The 21,703-nt window shown below is 44.8% G+C and overlaps 1 protein-coding gene across 2 annotated transcripts; it reads right to left on the bottom strand.

Annotated features, from left to right (window-relative positions):
• Positions 1-1,918: 1,918 nt before the first annotated feature.
• On the bottom strand, positions 1,919-18,975 carry STX2 (syntaxin 2). 2 transcript variants are annotated; one of them, XM_014893168.2, is made up of 11 exons: positions 18,805-18,971; positions 12,259-12,330; positions 11,671-11,770; positions 10,144-10,218; positions 9,665-9,738; positions 8,985-9,093; positions 8,178-8,251; positions 7,958-8,095; positions 6,457-6,567; positions 5,295-5,422; positions 1,919-3,937 (listed from the first exon to the last, which is right to left on the bottom strand). In XM_014893168.2, exons 1-10 carry the CDS (start codon positions 18,832-18,834, stop codon positions 5,339-5,341), a joined length of 867 nt encoding a protein of 288 aa, XP_014748654.1. In that variant the 5' UTR covers positions 18,835-18,971; the 3' UTR covers positions 1,919-3,937; positions 5,295-5,338. The 2 variants fall into 2 exon arrangements, with proteins under 2 accessions (XP_014748654.1, XP_014748655.1); XM_014893169.2 differs by lacking the exon at positions 5,295-5,422 and having other exon boundaries at positions 18,805-18,975.
• Positions 18,976-21,703: the final 2,728 nt, after the last annotated feature.

Genomic DNA, 21,703 nt, shown 5'->3' with positions numbered 1-21,703 from the left:
ACCTTGGCAGGGGGAAATACTGACTGAGATCATGAAAGCAATGGCATGAAACTTCAACAGACTCCCCCCATGGCAGAAACGTTGCTGAGGGTTACACAACAACAAAAAAAGAAAACTGAAAACCCTTCAAGTACAGGAGCAGAACAGTTGTGTGCAGTGCTAATTGTGCAGTACTAATTATACAGTACCAGCTGTGCAGTGCTAATTGTGCAGTATTGTGCAGTGCTAATTGTGCAGTACCAGCTGTGCAGTATTAATTGTGCAGTGCCAGTTGCACAGTACTAATTGTGCAGTGCTAAATGTGCAGTACTAATTGTGCAGTATTAATTGTGCAGTGCTAATTATACAGTACCAGTTGTGCAGTATTAATTGTGTAGTGCTAATTATACAGTGCCAGTTGTGCAGTACAAACCAAACCTCCTTGTCTAACACTCACTGAAGCTGCCCTGCAAACAGGGACACTCCAGGGAACAGCACCCCAGCCTGTCACACTCTCAGCTGTCACACCAACCTCACTTTCATCTTGCCCAGCTCAATTTACTCTCACTGGCCAGCACAGCCTGACCCAGCCAAGTCTCACGTTCTCTCAGGAGCAGATTCACCAAATATCATTTTGTATGCAGAATAACCCAGCTCTTCTTCCTGCTCAGTGCTACATCTTGTAGCTGTTTGCATCATAGCTCACCCACTTGCTAGAAATATTTACTCCTGAACATTCAAACCCTTCTTTCCCCTATTTGCAGGAAAATGGATTGAAATGCAAACACAGGGATTTTGTCAGGACTTACCATTTCTATTTCCTTTTGTAAATCCTTCTTTCCACGAGTAATTTCTGCTCTTCAGAAGCGGCTGCAGCTGCTCCTGGAGGGCTCTGGTCACTCCCAAAGCTCCCAGTGAGCACAGGAGGTGCCAGGGGACAGTGACAGAAGAGCCCAGCCCGAGCCTGCTGTCCCTGCACGGTGCCAGGGCTATTCCCAGGGTGCCAGGGCTATTCCAGGGGTATTCCAGGGGTGCCAGGGCTATTCCTGGTGTGCCAGGGCTATTCCAGGGCTATTTCCAGAGGTGCCAGGGCTATTCCCCAGGGCTATTCCCGGGGTGCCATCTGAGCCCCATGTACAGAGCAAATCAAATTTAACACAGCATAACCCAAGTGTTTAAATTCACACCCCAAGCACTCCTGGAGTACCCCCAGCACAACCCCCGTAAATAATGTGATTTTTAAAAGAAAAGCATCCTTCCTCACAGGCAGCAGTTCCCTCCTTTCCCTTTGTCTTCTCAGCTTTATCAGGTTTCTGTTCATCAGAACTCCTGTGGTGCTCTGATAAACAAACCCTCCTTTGCCTAAAACTCTGTTCTGTTTTACAGCCCACAGCAGAGGCAGAGTTAAGGCAGAGTAAGAGCTTTAACAGATTCTCTAGAGTTCATTCCTGTCCAGCAGATACCTGCACATTTCAACAATCTGAGCACTCTGGTCATGCTGGCCTTTGTAAGAGCAGCTGTAACATGTAACATGTTATATATAACATATATAACATACATAACATATTCCCTGTGTTTTTAGTGATGTGCAATCATTAATTGGTCATTTCTAAGTGCTTTGGTATTAAATCTCAAACCCTCACTGCTGTCAGGCTGTTCCAGGAGTTGTCACAAATTATTTCTGCATGAAGAGAGCACTCAACTCAAATGAAACCTTGGGGCTTCTTACCTCAACATTTCTCTAAAAAACTCCCCCGTGGGCACAGTTTAAATTAACACATCCTATTGTTTTCTTCATAATTATCTTTTTTGGTTAAAAGTTGCAGAAAAGACAGCTTGTCCATTGTTTGATGTAAATCAGTGTAAAAGCCCAGCAGCCTGGTTCCAACCCTGCTGGAATCTCCCCAGTGACCCCACGGACAAAACCAGACACAGGAGCTGGCTTGGATGAGTTTATTAGTGCATAGGTTAGAGATTTACTCCCCTCCAACCTCCAGACAAAGAGGTTCATGTGACAAGGTCTGTTTTGCTTTAAAACAAACTCTCTGAGGCAGCTGTTCAACAAGAAGTAAAAACTGTGGAGTAGCCTATTCAAACTTCTGGTCTTGATGGGTACATTACTGCATTGCAGAGAAAAATCCTCAACATGACAGAATTCTGAGGGTCAGTTCACACAGCAGCTGCTAAACAGCACAGCAATTCTCCCCCCATCTAATTTGCATATCTGTATAAATAATATTTACTGATAAAAATCTAGAAAACTACAGAATAAAAAATATTTACCTAGAATGAGCATTAAGGCAACCAATCCTTCCTTACTTTGCATGTAAACTTCCTCACAAACATCAGTGAGCATTCTGGACTCAGAGGTAAAAGAAATTTGTTCATCGTTGAAGCCGAATTTTTCAAGCGACTTCTTTATGGCTGACTTGTAAAGAGACCAATAAAAATAATAATAATAACAATAATATTTGCTTTCTGTTTGAAACGTTTGACATCTGAATAGCTCCAGCATATTCACAGTATACCTGGACAGCAAAGCAGGAATATTCATACATACAATAGAAATTGTAAACTTTGCTGGATTTTAGGAAGTCTGAATTCTCCCTTACTGAGTAACTCTGATCTCAGACATTTTCAACAAAACCTAAGTGTAAGGATTCTAAACTTGTAGGACTGAGTTACTGCAGTCAACTGAGAGCTGAATATCTGAAAACACTGCTGAGTTTCTCTTAGGCTATGTTTAAAAAGGCACAAATTCTCCTCTGCTCTATTTCTCTCTGAGTGTAAATATATCTACATATCTACATGGATATGCTTGAACAATGAGGAGTCACAAACCCAAGTTACAAATACTTTACACACAAAAATACAAAAATAACCTGTAACATTAAATGCAGTTATTTGGGTACTTTTGAACTCTTTGAAGCTTTCAAGCCGTGCAAGCTGGCACTACAGCAGGCATGTGTACACCAAAACACTTCATCCATGTCAGAGCCACACACATTGCAGAACAAATCAGTGTCTCAGTTTGTATGTGCTGTATTCATACATCAACATTAGCAAACAAAGAACAAGAGAACTTTATTTGGCTTCATAAAGTCATTTCTGTCATATCCATATAAGCAATAAGGCTAAAACTGATCCATCCTTTGCACAAGAATTACCTGTAAAATTACCTGCTCAAGTGCAAACTCAGCATTTCAGAGCTGGATGCTTTCACCAGAAATGTTGCAACTAATTTTTTATTAACCATGAAGGAAGTATTTAAAGCAATTAACCTTGAAAGAAAAAATAAAAAAACCTGGCAAGTGTAAAAAAAGTTTTTTTCTTTTTTCTTCTCAAGTGTAATGCACTAGGCAGTTAAGTGAGTAGTCTTTTCAGGATAAAATATTTTAGCACTTGTTGGAGAAAAAGCATGAAGTTTAAATAGGTTAAGGTGACTAATTAATTAATACACTTAAACAGAAGGCTACATCTCATAAAAATATTCACAAGAGTGCTAACAAAGGCAGCACTGGCAAGGTACTTAAAGTCATAATTTGAGTCAGGTTAGCAATAGGAAAAAAAGTCAAACAGTCCAAACTCAATCATCTCTCAACTCCCTATTTCAACTGTAACACTGAGATGGGAAAAAAACCCTAAATTCCTTTAGCTCAAAACAAAGTTTCAGTCTTACAAGTGTTTGTGATGTAAAATCCACACACACCCCAATACATTCTGATCCTCATTTAGGAGTAAACATCAAGAGTGATTTTTGCTTTTTGTTTAACCATTAGTGACATCATGGTGGGGCAGTGTCAGGCATCACCTGTGGAAGGTTTGGTTTTACTGCAGATGTTTGGAGTTCCTGAAGGTTGTGACTCTTGGAATGTGCTTGCTAGGACAGAGTTGTTGCTAGGACAATTCCAAGTATCAGAAGCAATATAGACACACAGATTATTAGGACCATCAATTTCTGCAGGGAAAAGAAAGAAAAGTTAAGGTTGAAATGCTTTGTCAGAGAATATATTAAGATTGTTGAATTAAACACATTCAGAGGCACAGTGACAGCAGGCTGAGTGCTGGGGTTTTGTTTCTCAGGACCAATCACTGCTGTGATTTCCTGCACTTCCCTGTTTGTAACATCCACGTAACCATGGCCACAAGGCAGAGCCATCTGTGCAGCATTTCTCTATTTTCCTTCCCAGAATCATGGTTATTACTCCTGCCCAACTTCTGTAAACATCATTAGAAACAGATGTAGGTCAAGTCTAAATAAGTGCTCGCTGCCACCCTCCTTGGATAAATATTTGCAGCCTGCTCAGACCTTTACAGCTGCACCCTCAGTGGGATTCACCCAAGGTCAGTGACAGCACTGTGCAGGAGCCAGCTCACAGGGGATGCAGGGGTTAAAAAGGAGAGATGCTTTTGTGTAAATGCAGCCAGGGGTGATTTCTGACTGCAGTGACAGTGATTCTGCTCCCTGCCCACAAACCAGAGCTGAGAGCAATCTCCAGCAGCAAAACAAAAACTGAGATATTAAAGGAGTGTTAGTACAGAAACGTGAATTCCTGATGAGCTGTCTGAGCTGGCACCTGCTCGTGCTGCTCTGTGCAGAGCTGGAATTCACTGATGTTAAAATCTGCATTTCTGCTGCACTCAGAGCAGTTAACTGCTACTGCCTGATAGCCTGGCTAAGTATTCCCTGCACAAGAAATGTCCTTTACTGCAGCAAAAACACGAACCCTGAAAGAAATCTCAGGTCCTGAACACACTGTGATCTCCCACTGCTTCATTTTGTCTAGCATTAATAAACAAAGTAAGAAATTTGAAGATGTTCTGCAAGCCATAACAGCCAGACATGTAAATCTTTAAAAATTCTACTGAAACCCACAGAAAGCCCCACTGGACAAAGTCCCAGGTGCACTCAGTATTCCATATTGTTTGCTGGTGTGAACTTTTAGCACAGAAACAATAATTCCAAGAGGTTTTCCATGGAAACAATAATTCCAAGAGGTTTTCCATGGACACAACAATTCCAAGAGCTGGGAGGGTTATAATTAATTAAATTGAATAAATAATTCCAAGAGCTGGTAGGGTTACAATTAATGAAATTAAAGAAATAATCCCAAGAGCTGGGAGGGTTGTAATTAATGAAATTAAAGAAATAATCCCAAGAGCTGGGAGCAGCCCTGGCTGTTTGCTGCCCCTCCTGCTGCTCTGTGTGGCCCAGGCAGGTCCCAGCAGAGAGCAGGGCCATGGCACCCAGCCCTCCCCACTGCAGCACAAGAGCACACACAAAAAGGAGCCCAATTAGTTGATTAGTTACTTACTGCCACAGTGGCAGGAAGCCATGCATGCTGAGGTTATCCAAGCATCACCGAATACCCACAGACAAACCAATAATTAGAGCTACTATGGCAATCAACACCACTGACACAATGATAATTATCCACATTTTCTGTCAAAAAACAAGGTATTGTTAATATTAAGCACATTAATAGTTGCATTCATTTTCAATTTTTCAAGTAGTTCTTAGATCCACGAGCACTTTTATTAAAGCCCCCTGTGTTCTTAAATTGAGATAAATGTACCTGCATGATCTTGCAAATGAAGAATTAACATTTTTGAACAGTAAACTGATGTGATTAATGCCTCTGCAGTTATCAGAGATGATACAAGCACCATTTACATGCACATTGAGTGGGCTCTTTGAACACTTCTAAAAAGATCTTTTGTAAAGGATCAGGCCTGTTATCTCTGTGCAGATCTCTATCTATAGAAAATGAATTATTCCCTCAAATCCAGCTCACCAGAACGAGCCTCACTGAACTGCACAGCACATCAAAAGGGGAAATTGGAATGTAAAAATAAACTACTTAGTAGTCTGATATCAGAATATATTATTTGGTGTCTGATGGGAAGAAAGATACCCAAACAAAACAAGAGCCATGGAAAATGCTGGAACATTCCTTTGAACTCAAGTCCTACACAAATTCAGAGCCATGGCACAATGCTTCACCCCTGCCAGAGGGAAGACCCCATAATTTATCTCTAAAACTAAAAATTACAAGCACAATTATTTTTAAAAAAGCTTATTTCAACAAAGACACTTTTATTTGTCCTGTTACCAAATAGATTTGATAGCTTTAAATCCAGGTAAGTTTACTTGTAATAAACACCCCAAAACTTTTATGGTTATTTAGAATCTGAATAATTTAAGGTAATGTGAAAGCTGATAAGAAAAAACCATGTGAATTTATCCACTGGAATAATACATTAATTCTTCTTTTGGGGTTTTTACACTCTGTAATGGCAGCTCTGAGAAAACTGTGAACACAGGAACTGCTGATCTGTTCTCACAGTCCAACAAGTGCCTGTCCCCTATTTGGAATTACAAATTTTCAATATTAACTACAGCAAAATAATTCCCATGGCAATGCTCCTGTGCTAAATGACAATACTGCCTGGCACAATTCCAGCAAGACAACATACCCTGCGTGCTTTGCTCTGATATTTCACTGCCTTTTTTGTCTCTTCTTTTGCATGTTCCACATAATCTGTGGCATTCATCACGTTCTTCTCTATATTGTTGATCATTTCACCCTTAGAAGGAAATTTGGAAGGAAAAACCACATTATTGGAATGCATGGATCTTTAATAAACCTAAAGAAAGAACCTCTAGAACATCAAGAGTTACTGTCACAAACCAGTGATGCACATACTGGGGATGTCATTTTTTCTGCTTTGGCAGGTAAAAGAAAAATGGAATGAGAAGCAAGGGGCTCCCAGCTCTCATCCAACAAGGAATGAGCAGGGCAGCAGAATTTCCCCCTTGTGCAGGAACAGGAACTGCCCAGCTGCAAACACCCCTGGGTGGGTGGGAGGGAGGGAGGGATGTTTGAGCAGCCTGAGCTGAGGGACACACCCAGAGCAGAAAGCCCTGGAGTGCCTGGGTGGCAAAGGACAATGACATTTCCACACAAGGTCCAGCAGCTGTCTAGGGAATCAACACACACAGGGAGCTCCTCAGGGCTCAGGGACTGGGGTGTCAGTGCACGACAAATTCAAATTAACGATGAGGAATGACAGTTGGCAATGGAATGGAGGGCTGGTGAAAAATGACAGTAAGGCTGTTACCTGTGTCTCTGTCCATCAGAAGAAATAATCAGCAGCAGAAAACAGCAAAGCATTACAGAATGATGCACAAGTAACTTCTGTTCGTGTGTAATTCAAAAGAACCTGCTACCAATTTCTCTTGGCTGGCTATTTAATATCAAAGCAACAAAGGCCTTGTAGAACAAAACCCAATTACCAAATTACCAATTACCCATCACCAAAAATCAGGCAAGTTTCTCTAACTTGCTTTTCAGGCAAGTTTCTCTTCTAGCACTATTCTTTTCACTTCCCTGCAGAAGTCAAACCATGTTCATATCCGAGTTAAAAATACTTTTGTTGGATAATTGGTATTTAAAGACTAAAAACAGAAGAGATTTATGTACATGTCAAGACAAAGCTTCTGAATACAAGAGATGACTTGAAGGACTCGTCAAGCCCCTCACAATTCACGTTGGTGAACACAGAATTAACTCCTGCATGAAGTGCAAGGTGCACAGTGCCTTGCTGACACACCTGCTATTCCCCTGTGGCTGAGAATCCAAAACCCCCCAGGTATTTACAGTGCTCCACTAGATGGTTTTTCTCACTAAAACATGCACAAAGATGTTCCAGCATATTGCAATTAATCATACTGAAGAAATTATTAAATATACCGGCTGGAAGGCAGGGCTGTGGTCAGTTACTGAAAGCATAAGGAAATTGAGATGGTCAATCTGTCCACAACAAAACAAAAAAAACCTCTGGTGATTCACTTCCATATATCCTAACCACAGAACAACCCCAAATCTGCACTGCCTGAACACAACCAACTGCTCCTGCACATTGCCAAGGGGGAGATGAGGAAACCCCCCTGCCATGAATGTGTGCAGGCCTTTACCTGGGTCTCCACAAACATTGCCATGTCCATGAACATCTCGTGCAGCTCCCTGATGCTGGACTCCAGCTTCATGATGTCCTTGTGGCGGGACTCGATCTCGTTCAGGGCCTGCCTGGTGATCTGGGAGTCTGAGATGATCTGAGAATAAACACACAGAGCTGGCAGGAGGCTCCCCTGCAGGACAGGACACAGCAGGCACGAGGGGCCCAGCACTACATACATCAGAGGTGAAAATGGAAGGGTTGCCACTCTCCAACATCTCCTCCAGCTCCTCATCAGTGGTGGTCTTCCCAGCTGCAATAAAAACAACAGCACTTCACATAACATCACTAACTCGGTCCTGAACAGAACATTGCACCATCCAGAAGGGTGACAATTCAAAGACAATTCTTGCATTGAGGTTTTGCAGGATAAAACCCTATAGTGGTCAGGCACCAGACTAAATTTAGGCACTTTTTAGACACCTTCCAAGGTAGATACTGTACTCCAAAGTAAAGTCAGGAACCTTCCTAAATACTCCTAATAATGAATTGGGATAACTCATATGTGAGTCAGTCAACAAATGATTAAAGCCCATATAACAGCAGCACTGATTTTATGCCAGATGGATTTACCAAGTGTCCTTGTAGGCAAAAATGGGACCACATAAAAAGAGCTGTTATCCTGTTAGGCATGTTAATTTTGGAATGGCTTTTAATAACACTTGCTGTTTCAGAATGCAGCTTTTCTTGATGCTTCATTTAAAGTTGCAACACTGCAAGTAAATGAAGCAAAGGAAAAAGATAATTTCCTTAATAATTTTCAATCTAAAGGAAATAATTGGGTTTTCTCTCTTTTCTTTACAGCTGTTTTAAGAAGAGTAACACCAAGGAGTTTGTGCCATGCAGTAAAATTGTTTCTTTTCTCTCACACCTGAGATGCTGTCCAAGATCTCTGGTGCTTTGTACCAGATGTAATGAGTCAGAAAGGAGGGAGGCACCAGCAGCAGAGAATGGTTTAGGTGCAGAAGCACAGCGGGGTCACTCACTGATCTCCAGCTGCCTCTGGATCCGGCCCTTGCTGCGCTCCCGGAACAGCGTCTGCGTCTCGTTGTACTCGGTCATGACCTCCACAAACTTGTGAGCCAGCACCGAGTGCTGGGAGGGACAGACAGGGACAGACAGGGGACAGAGAGGGGACAGAGAGGGGGACAGAGAGGGGACAGACAGGGGACAGACAGGGGACAGACAGGGGGACAGACAGGGGGACAGAGAGGGGGACAGACAGGGGGACAGAGAGGGGGACAGACAGGGGACAGACAGGGGACAGACAGGGGACAGAGAGGGGGACAGAGAGGGGACAGAGAGGGGACAGAGAGGGGGACAGACAGGGGGACAGACAGGGGGACAGACAGGGACAGAGAGGGGGACAGACAGGGGACACAGAGGGGGACAGAGAGGGGACAGACAGGGGGACAGACAGGGGACACAGAGGGGGACACAGAGGGGGACAGACATGGAGACAAAGGGGCAGCACAGGGGGACAGAGAGGGACAGACAGGGGGACAAAGGGACATCAGACAGGGCCATTTCTGTCACACAGCAACAGCTCTGCACTACAACTGCCAGGGGCACTTCCAGCCCAGCAAAGCACCCCACGAGCTCTGACCTGAGCTCAGAACACTCCAGCTCACTCCCCCACATTTCCTGTAAGCTGAAGGGATCCTACCTGTGTTTTCCTGATCCTCAGGTCCACTGATGTCCTGTTGGCATTCTCACCCTGATCAAAACTCTGCTCAATGGCTGGCAACAAGAGTACTGAGTCAATGGCAGTGATTTCACAGCTCAATTGTAAATATTATTATTTGTAAATATTGTTATTACTTTTTAAATGTACAAGTTCCCCAGAGACATGTGTAACATTTCAGGGGAGAGGGGTGGCAGTGATATATAAGTAAAATTTTAAAATAATTGTGATAATTGGTAGACATCTCTAAACACACTAACTGTTTCAATCATACTCTTAACAGAGTCACACTACTGTCTATTCCACTGGAAAAATTTTAAAATGTGTCATTTTGCAGTTAATCTTCTTCCAAAATATCATCCCCCAAAAAGCACTTCAGCTGCAGAAGACATTTCTATATGGATTGTCATTTTCTAGGTTATTTCTGAAAGCAAGGAGTTTTATTTGTCCTCACAACCTACCCTTTAGCCTGGCCCGGATTTTATTTGCAATCTTCTTTATTTCCTCATTTAGTTCTTCAAGTTCTTCCTTTGTTCCTTTAAAAAATATATTTTTGAACTGTTAATTATTGCTAATAGTAAGTCAGCAAGAGTCTAAGAATCTACCTTGCAATCCCAGAATTTGATTCAGTACAATTATGCAGAGTTGAAGTTTATTATCCTCCTAAGTACTTTAAATCTGTTTTTATAATAGCAACCATCAGGTTCTTGCTTCTTATGGCAGGCCTACACCTGGGAAATGTTATTATTACCAAATCTTCTACTAAACCAGGTGATAAACCGTTTTTTGGAGACTTTCAGGGTAATGTTAATTTGCTAGTCAAAAGTTAACTGCTACTGAGTTGTAGGTAGAGGTGAGAACACAGATTTCTGTCCCTTTTTGGCAGTGTGCTGTGCACCACGTGTGCATTGCTTTAACATCCCCTGAGCCAGCTGTGACACCCTGGGGATCCCACCCCAGCACTGGGGCAGGGCTTTGCTCCATCCCTGTCACACCCAGGGCACCAAACTCACAGACAGACCCTGGTTAATTCAGGGGAATCCTAATTAAACCTGGGATCCACAGAACAGCCCCTGGTTAATTCAGGAGAACTCTGATTAAACCTGGGATCCACAGACAGCCCCTGTTTAATTCAGAGGAATCCTAATTAAACCTGAGATCCACAGACAGCCCCTGGTTAATTCACGAGAACTCTGATTAAACCTGGGATCCACAGACAGCCCCTGGTTAATTCAGAGGAATCCTAATTAAACCTGGGATCCACTGCAAAAGCAGTTTAGGAATACAAACACACACCAAGAACAGGGGGACAGGGTAAAATAACTGAACCCCAAGTTCAGGTTCCACCACCAAGATGAAATAACAAGATAAATGTTAAGCCAGCATTGCAACACTGAAACAAAAAAAACATCTCAGCATCTTTTGTTCCCTTTTCTCTGAGCCCTGCCCACAGCACAGCCAAGCTGGAGCCCAGGCTCAGAACAGGGGAGGTTCCAGGGCCCTGGGCAAGGTCCCTGAACTCTGAGTTCTGTGCTGGGCAAGCACAACTGCACTTCCAGCTTTGGGTTAAAGCTCTAAAAACAGGGCTGCACATGGAAGTGGAGCAGAGCAGCAGCAGCTGCTGGTGTCAGACAGGAGCTGGCCCTGCTGGGAACAGACAGGACTGACAGCACAAGCTTCAACATTTTCACTAATTAGAATAAATACAAGTAACCTCTCTGTTCCTGAGGAAAAACCCACATTAAACTGGGTTTTGGTCTGAGGTTTGGATGATGTAGGAAATATTCTGAACACACGTTTTTTCAAATGAGACTTAAAAAACGTCTCATTATACAAATGAAAGTATTAATTCAATATTAAAAATGAGAATGTTTACTTAGTGTTACATTTTGCATCCTGAACACCTTTTGTTCTATTCCTAAGTCAATCAAACAATATTTCAGAATATCTAGCCACAGTTGTGTGACATCTTAACTATTATTACTCACTTCCTTCAGGATTGGGTGCTGACAGGATAATGCTGTGTTGCTTCTTCACTTCTTCCACATTTTGTGCTATTTTTGCTATATTATTTCTAATTTCCTCAACCTAGAGGAAGAGAAATATGGCAAAAAAGACAACGGAATAATATAGGGGCAATATTTTTTAAAAACAAAAAAACCTGCTAATAAAACCCAAACTATTTCATCTGTAAGTAGCAGAGAAAGAAATCCCATTAGAAATGTTAACATTTAAACAGTCTGTAATTATTTTCTAAAATTTAAACCAGGTATTGTTAATAGCAAATGTATTCTGAATGGCCAAAACCTTAAGTGCTAATATTCCTAGCAAACTACTATTTTAAAATTCTATTAGCAAATTTCTTGTTGATAGGAAATTAAAAACATTTCTCTGCAATAAATACAGAAAATACCCTGAAATGAACTAATAAAGCATTACCATAAAGCATTATTTGTTTTGGCATACAATTACAAACCATACCAGGGAAGATGAACTGTTAAACCTCATTAGTGGAATTAAAAGGCACAGAGAGAAAACAGTCAGTCTTTCATCCATGGTGAAAAGTATAACTTTACCTGCTGGAAGAAGTCATCCATAAAATGATCTTTTTCAATGATAACTGTCTCTCCATCTTCATTTCCTTTATACTGTAAAGACAACAAACACAAATCTGTGAAATGCACCCCAGGCCACCGTTGTAAGAAATTCCAGTTTGTGGCACAGCACACACAGCTCCATCACCGGCTGCAGAGCCGAAGGAGCTCTGGTTCCCTGAGGATTGCTGTGTCAAATAAAACACTCCTGGAGAGAGCAGGGCACAGGGCTGGGACCCTGCAGCCACAGCAAAGCCGTGCTCAGCTGCTGCTCCTGCCTGGCCACTGGCCTAACCCATCACATCTGAACTGAAACACATCTGTACAGACCTGAGAAAGCCCCAGAGCCTGTGCCACACTCCCAGCACATCCCCCAGCCTGGACAATCCATGGAGCCTCCGTTTTTATGGTGGGGAATGACACAATTAACACACATCACATGAAGGCAAAGAGTTCAAGATTGTCTTCTTCAATTCTCTCTGTGGAGCACAGACTGTTTGAAGTGAACTGAATCAAAATTAGAAAATATTACCCTTAACATGCAGCCAATGCATTGTCTGTTAGAAAAAAACAAACTACAAGATAATTGTCATTAAAGGATTTTCATTCCAAGGCACCTTTTTTTTTCTTACAAGGCCATCTGATCTTCTAACACCCACTTTCTGCTCCTAACCTCTGACCCTATTACCCAAGCAGTTTGGTTCTGGTTTTATTGAATTATGTCAGATATGCATTGCTTGTATGACAATTCTGCAATTTAACCCAGTGTCAAACACTGCTATTATCTTATAAAGAAGTTACAGACAATTGAGACCCGTGCATCCAAATTGAGGGAGAAGTGACAGAGCTGGTGGCAGCTCCTCTCCTGCAGGCTCAGGGAATGCACAAAGCCCCGGGGCAGCACCTTGGTCAGGAACCATCTGGGTTCTGTGCTCAGGGGAAAGGATGTCCCAAGAAAAATACAGCAAATGAGATGTCACTGCCCTCTGGAACAACCTCTCAGCCTGGGCGGCACTGAGGACTTGATAAAGCACTCATTTCGGGGAGATAAAGCTGGAACTCAAATTATCTGTCCTTACAGATTGCCATCAATTAACAGTCTTGCTTAACACAAATGAGGGAGGAAGTCTGTGCCCCAAGGGAGTCACCCAAAACGTCACCATTCCCAAGACTGCACTGCTGCCACAACACAAGGCCTAAGTTAATATTTAAGAAGGAGCTACATTTTAAACACATTTAATTTCATTATCTATGAAAAAGAACACTTTCTGTTTATATTTACTGAGTAGAGAATAATTTTTCTGCTTGCTCATAACTGCATCCTATATTTAGATATTTGAACTAAAATAATGAAAATACCATCTACTAAGAGATTCAGAATGCCAGCTTTTAGTTTGATGAGATCTCAGCAAATAACACTGAATGAATCCTGAATGAATGAAAGCAGAAAAGTGACTCAGAAACGTCTGACCATGACTCCCCAGCCCACAGCCTGTGCCACGAGGATTTCACTTTCCTCCTTGGCTGCAATGATAGCACTGACAGATCCATTTGCTCTCTACAATTTATTGAAGGATTTATGGACAGCCTACCTCAGTCAGCAGCCCTTGACACACCTGAGCAGTTTGTCAAGCTCTGCTCTCTATACTTTTCAATCATCTCTTACCTCAAACACAGCTCATTTGCTGACTCTCTTCTCCTGATGTGCTTTTGTGCCTCTTTAGACAAGCACAGGAGTGACCAGAGCTCAGCAGGAGCACACTGCTCTGCCCGGGCTGCAGCTCCCCAGCACGAGCACTATCACACGGAGCTGATAAAAGGTTTCACGTCAATGCCAAGAGCAATCTAATAAAGTCTGTTTGCAGCTCATACCTTGACCTTGGGACTCCAAGCCTGGGACACAGAGCTCCATAAACATTCACAGACCTATAAAATCCATCCAGCCCCCTGGGGCCAGGAGTTCGTGCTGCTTTGGCTGGGACACAGTTAACTCTGCCAGCAGCTGGCAGGGCTGTGTTTGGGGTTAGTGCTGATGGCACAGGGATGTTTTGCTTTGGGTACCTGCAGAGGCAGGGCCTTCCCTGCTGCCCTCCAAGGGGGCTGGGGGCACACAGGGGCACAGCTGTCCCCAAGGGACACTGCAGAACACGTGGCATTATGCTCAGTGTACAAAGCTGAAGCAAGAAGGAAGTGGGGCACTTTTAGTTTTGGGGCATTTTGTGTCCCCAAGTCACTGTTATGTGTGACAGAGCTTTGCTGGGGAAGGATTGACCCCTGCCTGCCCACTGGAAGGAAGAAGGAATTCCCATTTTTGCTTTGCTCGAGTGCAGCTCTTGCTTTACCAATCTTTATTCTCAATCCATGATTTTTCCCACTTGTGGAATTTTGCCCCATCCCAGTGGGGTGAGTGAAGGAGCAGCCGTGTGCTGCTCTCACTGCCAGCAGGGTTAAACTGCAGATATTCTCACAGCAGCATCTCTCAGCTCCAGGGAGAAGCTATCCTGATGGTTTATGAAGCTTCTGTCACTTCCACCACCTTACAGAACTGCAGAAATAAGTCAGGCTGGACATATCTTAGTAATTACTGACCTTTGAAACTGGAAACAGCTTTTGACTGAAAAACGTGACTATTACTTGCCCTTGGAATTCCACTCAAGGGTAGCTCAGTGTTTCTCAGTGCAGATCACGTGTATTCCTCTGGCATGACCGACCATCCTCCAGGGAATCACCCCGAGCTTACAGAGCCCTGAGCCTCTGCTGTGCCCAGGAACCCTCCTGCATCCCCGCAGCCAGGGAGGGCTGGGGCAGCTCAATCATTAACAGGATTCAGCCCTGTACAACCACAGCCACGTCACTGGGAGCCCTCTGCCATAAATGAGCTCACAGAGCCACGGCACGAAGGCACAGCTCATCCTCATCCTCATCCTCATCCTCATCCTCATCCTCATCCTCATCCTCATCCTCAGCAATCCCGTGCCTGAGCCCAGCCGCACGTCACAGCCTGACTCAGGGAAAAACAACAGCCGTGTTTTCCTGCTGCTGCCAAGCCTCACTCTGGGCTTCTTCCCGTGCCGCCCCATCCAACAATTCCAACCTCTGGGACTCTGGGTTTTCACCTGCTCTTAAACTGCTCCGGGGGCACCCAGACACTCCAAGAAAGTGTTCAGAAAAAAATCAGTGCAGTTCTGATCCGGCTACAGGTCCTTGCTTAAAAAGATGAACCTATAGATTGCTGTGTTCTACTCATTTTTCAAAGATTACGTGCAACACATCTTCACTAACATTGACGAGTAAAGAAATCTAAAAATCAAGTATTTTTAATGCTTCACCAATCAAGCATGAAAAATGGATTCCAGTAGACAGGTCTGTATCCACTTCAGCACATCACAAGGGGGAAATTTTGGAGCCATAGTGCACCCCAAACCTGAGAGCTAAACCAGCACTCTGCTTGGGCTGAGGGTTACATCTAACCTTGCTCCGAAATGCCTGAACAACAAAATCAAAGATGAGTAAGTTTTACTACCAGACCTTTAAAAGGAAATGTTTGTAATACCTGAAGTTAGCTAAATGAACATCTGAACATGGGTTGTACATGAATGAACATGGGCTGTACATGAACTGACATGGGCTGTACATGAACTGACATGGGCTGTACATGAATGAACATGGGCTGTACATGAACAGACATGGGCTGTACATGAACAGACATGGGCTGTACATGAACAGACATGGGCTGTACAGATCTTTTAGAGCCTTTCACATGGACCTGTATCTGTGAACAGCAAACCACTGAAGGCTGGCAGCACATTCTGCAATCACAGCTATGTACTACTCATTTTCTTCTTCCCTAAACACCTACTATAAACCACTGCTGGAAACCGTGCATTGGATCAGAGAACCTTTTAATTTTACACTTATTTGTGCTCAAAAGAACTAAAACCAGTCTGGGATTTGCTCAATTGTCCCATTAATTGTATTAAAGGACAAATCAAAATTCAAAGCTTAAAGAAGTTCATTTAGGCCTGCTTAAGACTAATTTAGAAATGACATTAAAATGACCCTCTAAAGTTGAACAAATACAATTGTGGTTGCTGTCTCCTGATAAAGCACATACTTTACAAAAGTTCTTTGAGCTAAGACAACAAGAGGAAGCAGCATTATCTGAAGGCTGTATAATCTGCATGCCATCAACCACTTCTTTCTCCAACAACTGTTTAACAGCCTAAACATAGTGCATTAACAAAAATATCTGTCAGTTATGGTAATGTTGTGTCAATGAACCACAACCACTGACAGGCAGCATCTCTCTCTCTTCTCTTCATAATGATCTGGGTAAAACTAATGACAAAATATTTTGCTTGCTGCCCAGTAAAATCCAGGAGCACACAGATGAGGACATGAGAAATTGGCATTTCTGTCCTTGTGCACCACAGCAATTCTGGGGGAGGTGGGGTGGAGGAAGGACAGGGGAGGAATGGCCACAGGAACACAATGAAATCCTCGTGTTTAGGAAAACAGACAAGGTACAGTCATTTCTGAAGGCTTTGCAGGCCTGGGCCTGTTTGAGAACCTCAGTGTCTGTGTTCTACTCTTAATGATTTAGCCAAATGAAATACAATGAAATGACATTAATAAACATAAACACTTTGGAAAATAGACAAACAAGTGTTAACACATTACTTCTTCAGATTCACTCTCCTTTTCACAGCATCTTATCCATGTGTCTGGCATATCTGTACAAAGTGTTTATTCTGTGAAAGGAAAACCACCTCACAAAATCATTATATTTTTGATATTTCAGATAAAGATGCAAGATGGAAGCTGCTACTTCAGTGAGTTGCCCGTGGAAATGGGAATATTCATTTCCCTTGGATATCCAACTTTACAAAACTTCAGGTCAACTACACACTTATAATTGTGATGAAACACAGACCAGCTCTCCAGTAACTTCTACCTTCATTTCATGTTTAAATATCGTCTTCATTAGCAGAAAACTTTTATGTCTCTAAGCTATTTATTAATTCTACAGCAGTGAAAATGACATTGATGAACAGATGGAACACTTCAGCAATACTGGACAATACATATTTAAAAAGCAGCCCAGCCCAGTGCAGAAATGTTTTCAGATGTCAAACACTAAAGCTGGCTTAAAAATTCCTCTGTACAGCTGCATGAAACACTTTTAACCCCGTCAATGGGGGGTGTGTCAGGGTGTGGAATTGCTTTCTTCTATTTACAGAAACATAGAACAGGATTACGTCTACAGGTATAGAATTATAAATATAAAGCAAATTTGGATCACTGTTGGTTGCTTCCTCTATTTGGGATGTGTGCACCAGCACTGAAATCTGGCACATGCTCTCACAACAGGGAAAGGGAATATAAGTACACCTGAAAGAAATGACACTGGTTTTCTGGCACGACTCCAGAACATCATTCCTGCTAGAGAAACTGTAATTTAATAATCCTGAAACCTTCCCGATGCCAATTCATCCTTTCAGAGAGGAAGACAAAGAGACTGGCAATTCCATCACTAGAGATGGAGCTTCCAAAATGGATTTTATGATCCCGAAGATGAAAGAACCCCAGACCTGAATGCAGCTCAGCACAGTCCCAATTTCTACACATCCGCGGAGCACTGGAACTATCACAGGAACTCCTGTGTGCTCTCCATTTCCATTTCTTTTCAGGAAAAAAAAACAAAACAAACCCAAACCAAAAAAACCTCAAATGTCCTTTTATTTTACCCAAGCCATATCCTGTTGCAGACAGACTGACGGTGCCTCTCCCCAAACTCGCCCTTCTTTTTTAGGATTCTGTTTCCAAAGCACGAATAAGGGAAAGGAGCGCATAAACAGAGGCAGCTACCATTTTGTAAACACGCGGAAAATCGAGCTGGCAAGAGCGCTCTGCTGCCGCAGCACGGCCCCAGCCAAACCCAACCCGGGCGGACAAACCCAGCCCAGCCAAACCCAGCCCAGCCCGCGGCACCGGGCGGCTCCGGCCCGGATTACCGGGGACGGAACGGAATTACCGGGGACGGAACGGAATTCACTGCTGCCCAAATCACGGAATTACCGGGAACGAAACGGAATTCAGCCATGGAAATACCGGGAACTGAACGGAACTCAGTGCCGCCCAAATCACAGAACTACCGGGGGAACTGGACGGAATTACCGGAGAACTGGACGGAATTCAACCACGGAATTACCAGGAACTGGACGGAATTCAGCCATGGAACTAGCGGGGAACTGAACGGAACTCAGTGCCGCCCAAACCATGGAATTATCGGGGAACTGGACGGAATTCAGTGTCCCCCAAAGCACGGAATTACCGGGGAACTGAAGGGAATTCGGTGCCGCCCAGGCCGCTCGCAGAGGCCAGGGTGAAGCGGAGCACGGCGCTACAGGAACGGCCGAGGGTGGAACCGCTGCCCGGGGATCCCGGCGGGAGCGGAGCCCTCCCGGCCCTCGCCACCGGCGCTCCCGATCCCGCTCCCGCTCCACCCGCTCCCCCAGCGCCCCGCACCTCCGCCAGGTCCGCCAGCCGGTCCTTCATCCCCGCGGCGGCCCCGCGCTGCCCGCCGCCCTCCGCGCTGCTTCCGCGGGGCCCGCCCGCCCGCAGCACCGCGCACGCTCGGCCGCACGGCGGGCGGGCCCCGCGGCGGAGACACAGACAGCGGCCATGGCCTGAGGGCCCCGCCCGGCGCCGTGACGTGTGGGGCGGGCACGGGGAGCCGAGAGCGGGCACGGAGAGAGGGCACTGCGGGCACAAAGAGCGGGCACGGCGGGCGCAGCAAGCGCGGTGGAACGGGCACGGTGGAACGGGCACAGCGGGCACAGCAGGCCCGGCGGAACGGGCACAGCGGAACGGGGCACGGCCCGGGGGATCGGACACAGCAGGCGCGGTGGAACGGGACACAGCGGGAAGGGAGCGGGCCCGTCCCGGGGGATCGGACACAGCAGGCGCGGTGGAACGGGCCCGGGGGATCAGGCACAACGGGCACGGTGGAACGGGCACAGCGGAGCGGTAGCACGGGTGCGCACCAGGGAATTCCCATCCCACCAGGGACATCGTCATGAGAGAATGAGTTGTAAAACGGTGTAATGTTATTTTTCAGTGGTACAGGCTCATCTTAAAGGCCTGAGACTTTGTAGGAAAGAGCAGGCGGCGCTCCTTTATACCAGTCCTCATCTGCATCTCCAAACAGTTCCTACCCGCTGCCTTTTATTTTGGATGTTTACCTATGGCAAACTTGCTGCGTTTGTTCACAGTTGACCTGAAATGTAAAGGCCTTTTAAAAGTAATTATTTTGCTGATTACCTACGGATCTGACGGACTCCAACCTTTTAGGCAGTGATCTAACACTGCTGAAGCGTTCTGCTGCCTTTGCTGAATGGAGTTATCTGGAGCAGATGTTCTGTGCATCCTCTGAACACAATTTTACGTGCCGATAAAACATGCGAAAAAATAGATTCCACATGGTAATTTATCATTTTAACAATGAAATAAGTGTTTGCCACGAACTGAAATGTCATGATAACGGAATTTTTAATTATTTCACATTAAAGTGCTAGATAGTTGCAGGGAAAAAGTAGTTTACTAATAAATTTGTTACAATATTAAGAAAGAAGTAAAACACAGTGAGTATTATATACACAGTTCAGATTGCTTTTCCCCCCGTGTTTATATTCTTTAAAACTGCCAAACTCCACTAACGTGGCTTTATGGTCTCCTATTTATAAATGCATTCCTGTTTGTCAAAAGGAGAGGTGGAATTCACAAGGGTTTTAGCAGGATAGCATTGTGCTGAGAAAAATAAAAGATGAGTTGCATATTCTGAAAAAATAATCCTGACACCTAGAGGCGCTCAGCAAAAATGCTAAAAACCACACAAACCAAACTCACATCAAAAAGGGAAGGCAAATTCAGCATGCCAGTGATTTTTGCAAGAAAATCTCACACATCATTTGGATTGGCATTACACTATCAAATAAGCAAAAATTACAGCGCCCTCCAGCCACTCTTGTAAAGCTTTGTGTATATTTTGTGTCTATGTCAGAGGAACAAGAAATAAACTATGTTTGTATATATCACCTGCCGTGAAATACGTTCCTCGTCAATTTTCCATTCATTCAGGTATGTGTAAAAAGACATAATTTATTTCTTCTAGATTCTAGGGACAGCGGCAAAGATAATAAAAGTAAAATAAGTATACTGGATTTAAAAACAAAATTCCAGAGACCTTAAAAATCAGAGTGAACCCATGAACTCGGTATTTTTAGACATATGCAAAACTTGGACGTTCTTCAAAAGTCAGCTTTGAAACAGCTTTTTTTCACGATATTTGGACAGATTCAAGATCTCAGAGAACTATTCTAAACCCAAGGCTTACAAGACAGCTTTTGCTTTCATTACTGCACTCTGTAGTGAATGTAGATCAGTTTGTATGAAGAATAGAAACTGTGTCATGAGGCACATTTAAGGAAAGCCCCTTTGACCACAGCCCGTCATTCCTGAGAGCTGTTCAGTTAAACCCTCCTGCTGTCAAAAACCTCTTTATTAACCCACACTGGAGGCACTTGAACAGCTTTTCTGAGTAACTACGTGCGTTTTATTCCACCCTGTCTGTGGAGAGAGCATCATCAGCTGATGGGGTGGGGTTTTACTGGTGCACAGGGAGGCTGCCAGGGTCCCCGAGCCTGGCACGGGGGCTGTGCCACCCACAGCAGGACACCTCGGCAGTGACCACAGCTCCCAGGAGCATGGGTGACACACTCAGGACACACAGCAGGACACCTCGGCAGTGACCACAGCTCCCACAGCCCCGAGGAGCTGCTCCCTTCAGCAGGGCTGGGCCTAGGGCCAGGGCAGTGCCCAGCAGTGCCCACCTGCCCCCTTGAGTGCAGCACCCAGGGCTGCGTCCCTTGCCTCACATGGAGGTGCTGCATGTGCCCAGCAAAGGCCAACAGGGCCACCAAAGGTGTGAGAAACGCGTCCTGCAGGAGCGGCTGAGGGAGCTGAGGGCGCTGGGGCTCGGGGGGCACCTCCTGCTCCCCTCAGCAGGGCACAGGGAGTGCGGCCAGGCCTTCCTGCCGTGCCTGCAGCGACAGCACCACAGCAAAATGCCTCAAGGCCACACTCAGTTCAGACATTCGAGGTTTCTTTGATGTTCGGGTGGTCAGGCGTTGGAAGAGGATGCCCAGCGAGGTGATGGGAGTTGCCATCCCCGAGATGCTGACCAGGATATGGCGCAGCGATGCGTTTTGGCGGTTTCGGAGGCCGTGCTGGGTGGACGTTGTGCCGGGTACCGTGCCGGGTACCGTGCCCGGTGCCCACGTCCGTGCCCAGTGCCCAGGCCCGCGCCCGCCGCGCTCCCTCATGGCCGCGGCCCGGCCCCGCCTCCCGCCGCCTCCCGCGCGCCGCG

This window comes from Sturnus vulgaris, chromosome 19 (assembly GCF_052056855.1).
Source record: "Sturnus vulgaris isolate bStuVul1 chromosome 19, bStuVul1.hap1, whole genome shotgun sequence".
Taxonomy (NCBI): Eukaryota; Metazoa; Chordata; class Aves; order Passeriformes; family Sturnidae; genus Sturnus; species Sturnus vulgaris.
The sequence above is the reverse complement of the archived record's forward strand: the minus strand, read 5'-3'. Positions and strand labels throughout refer to the sequence as shown.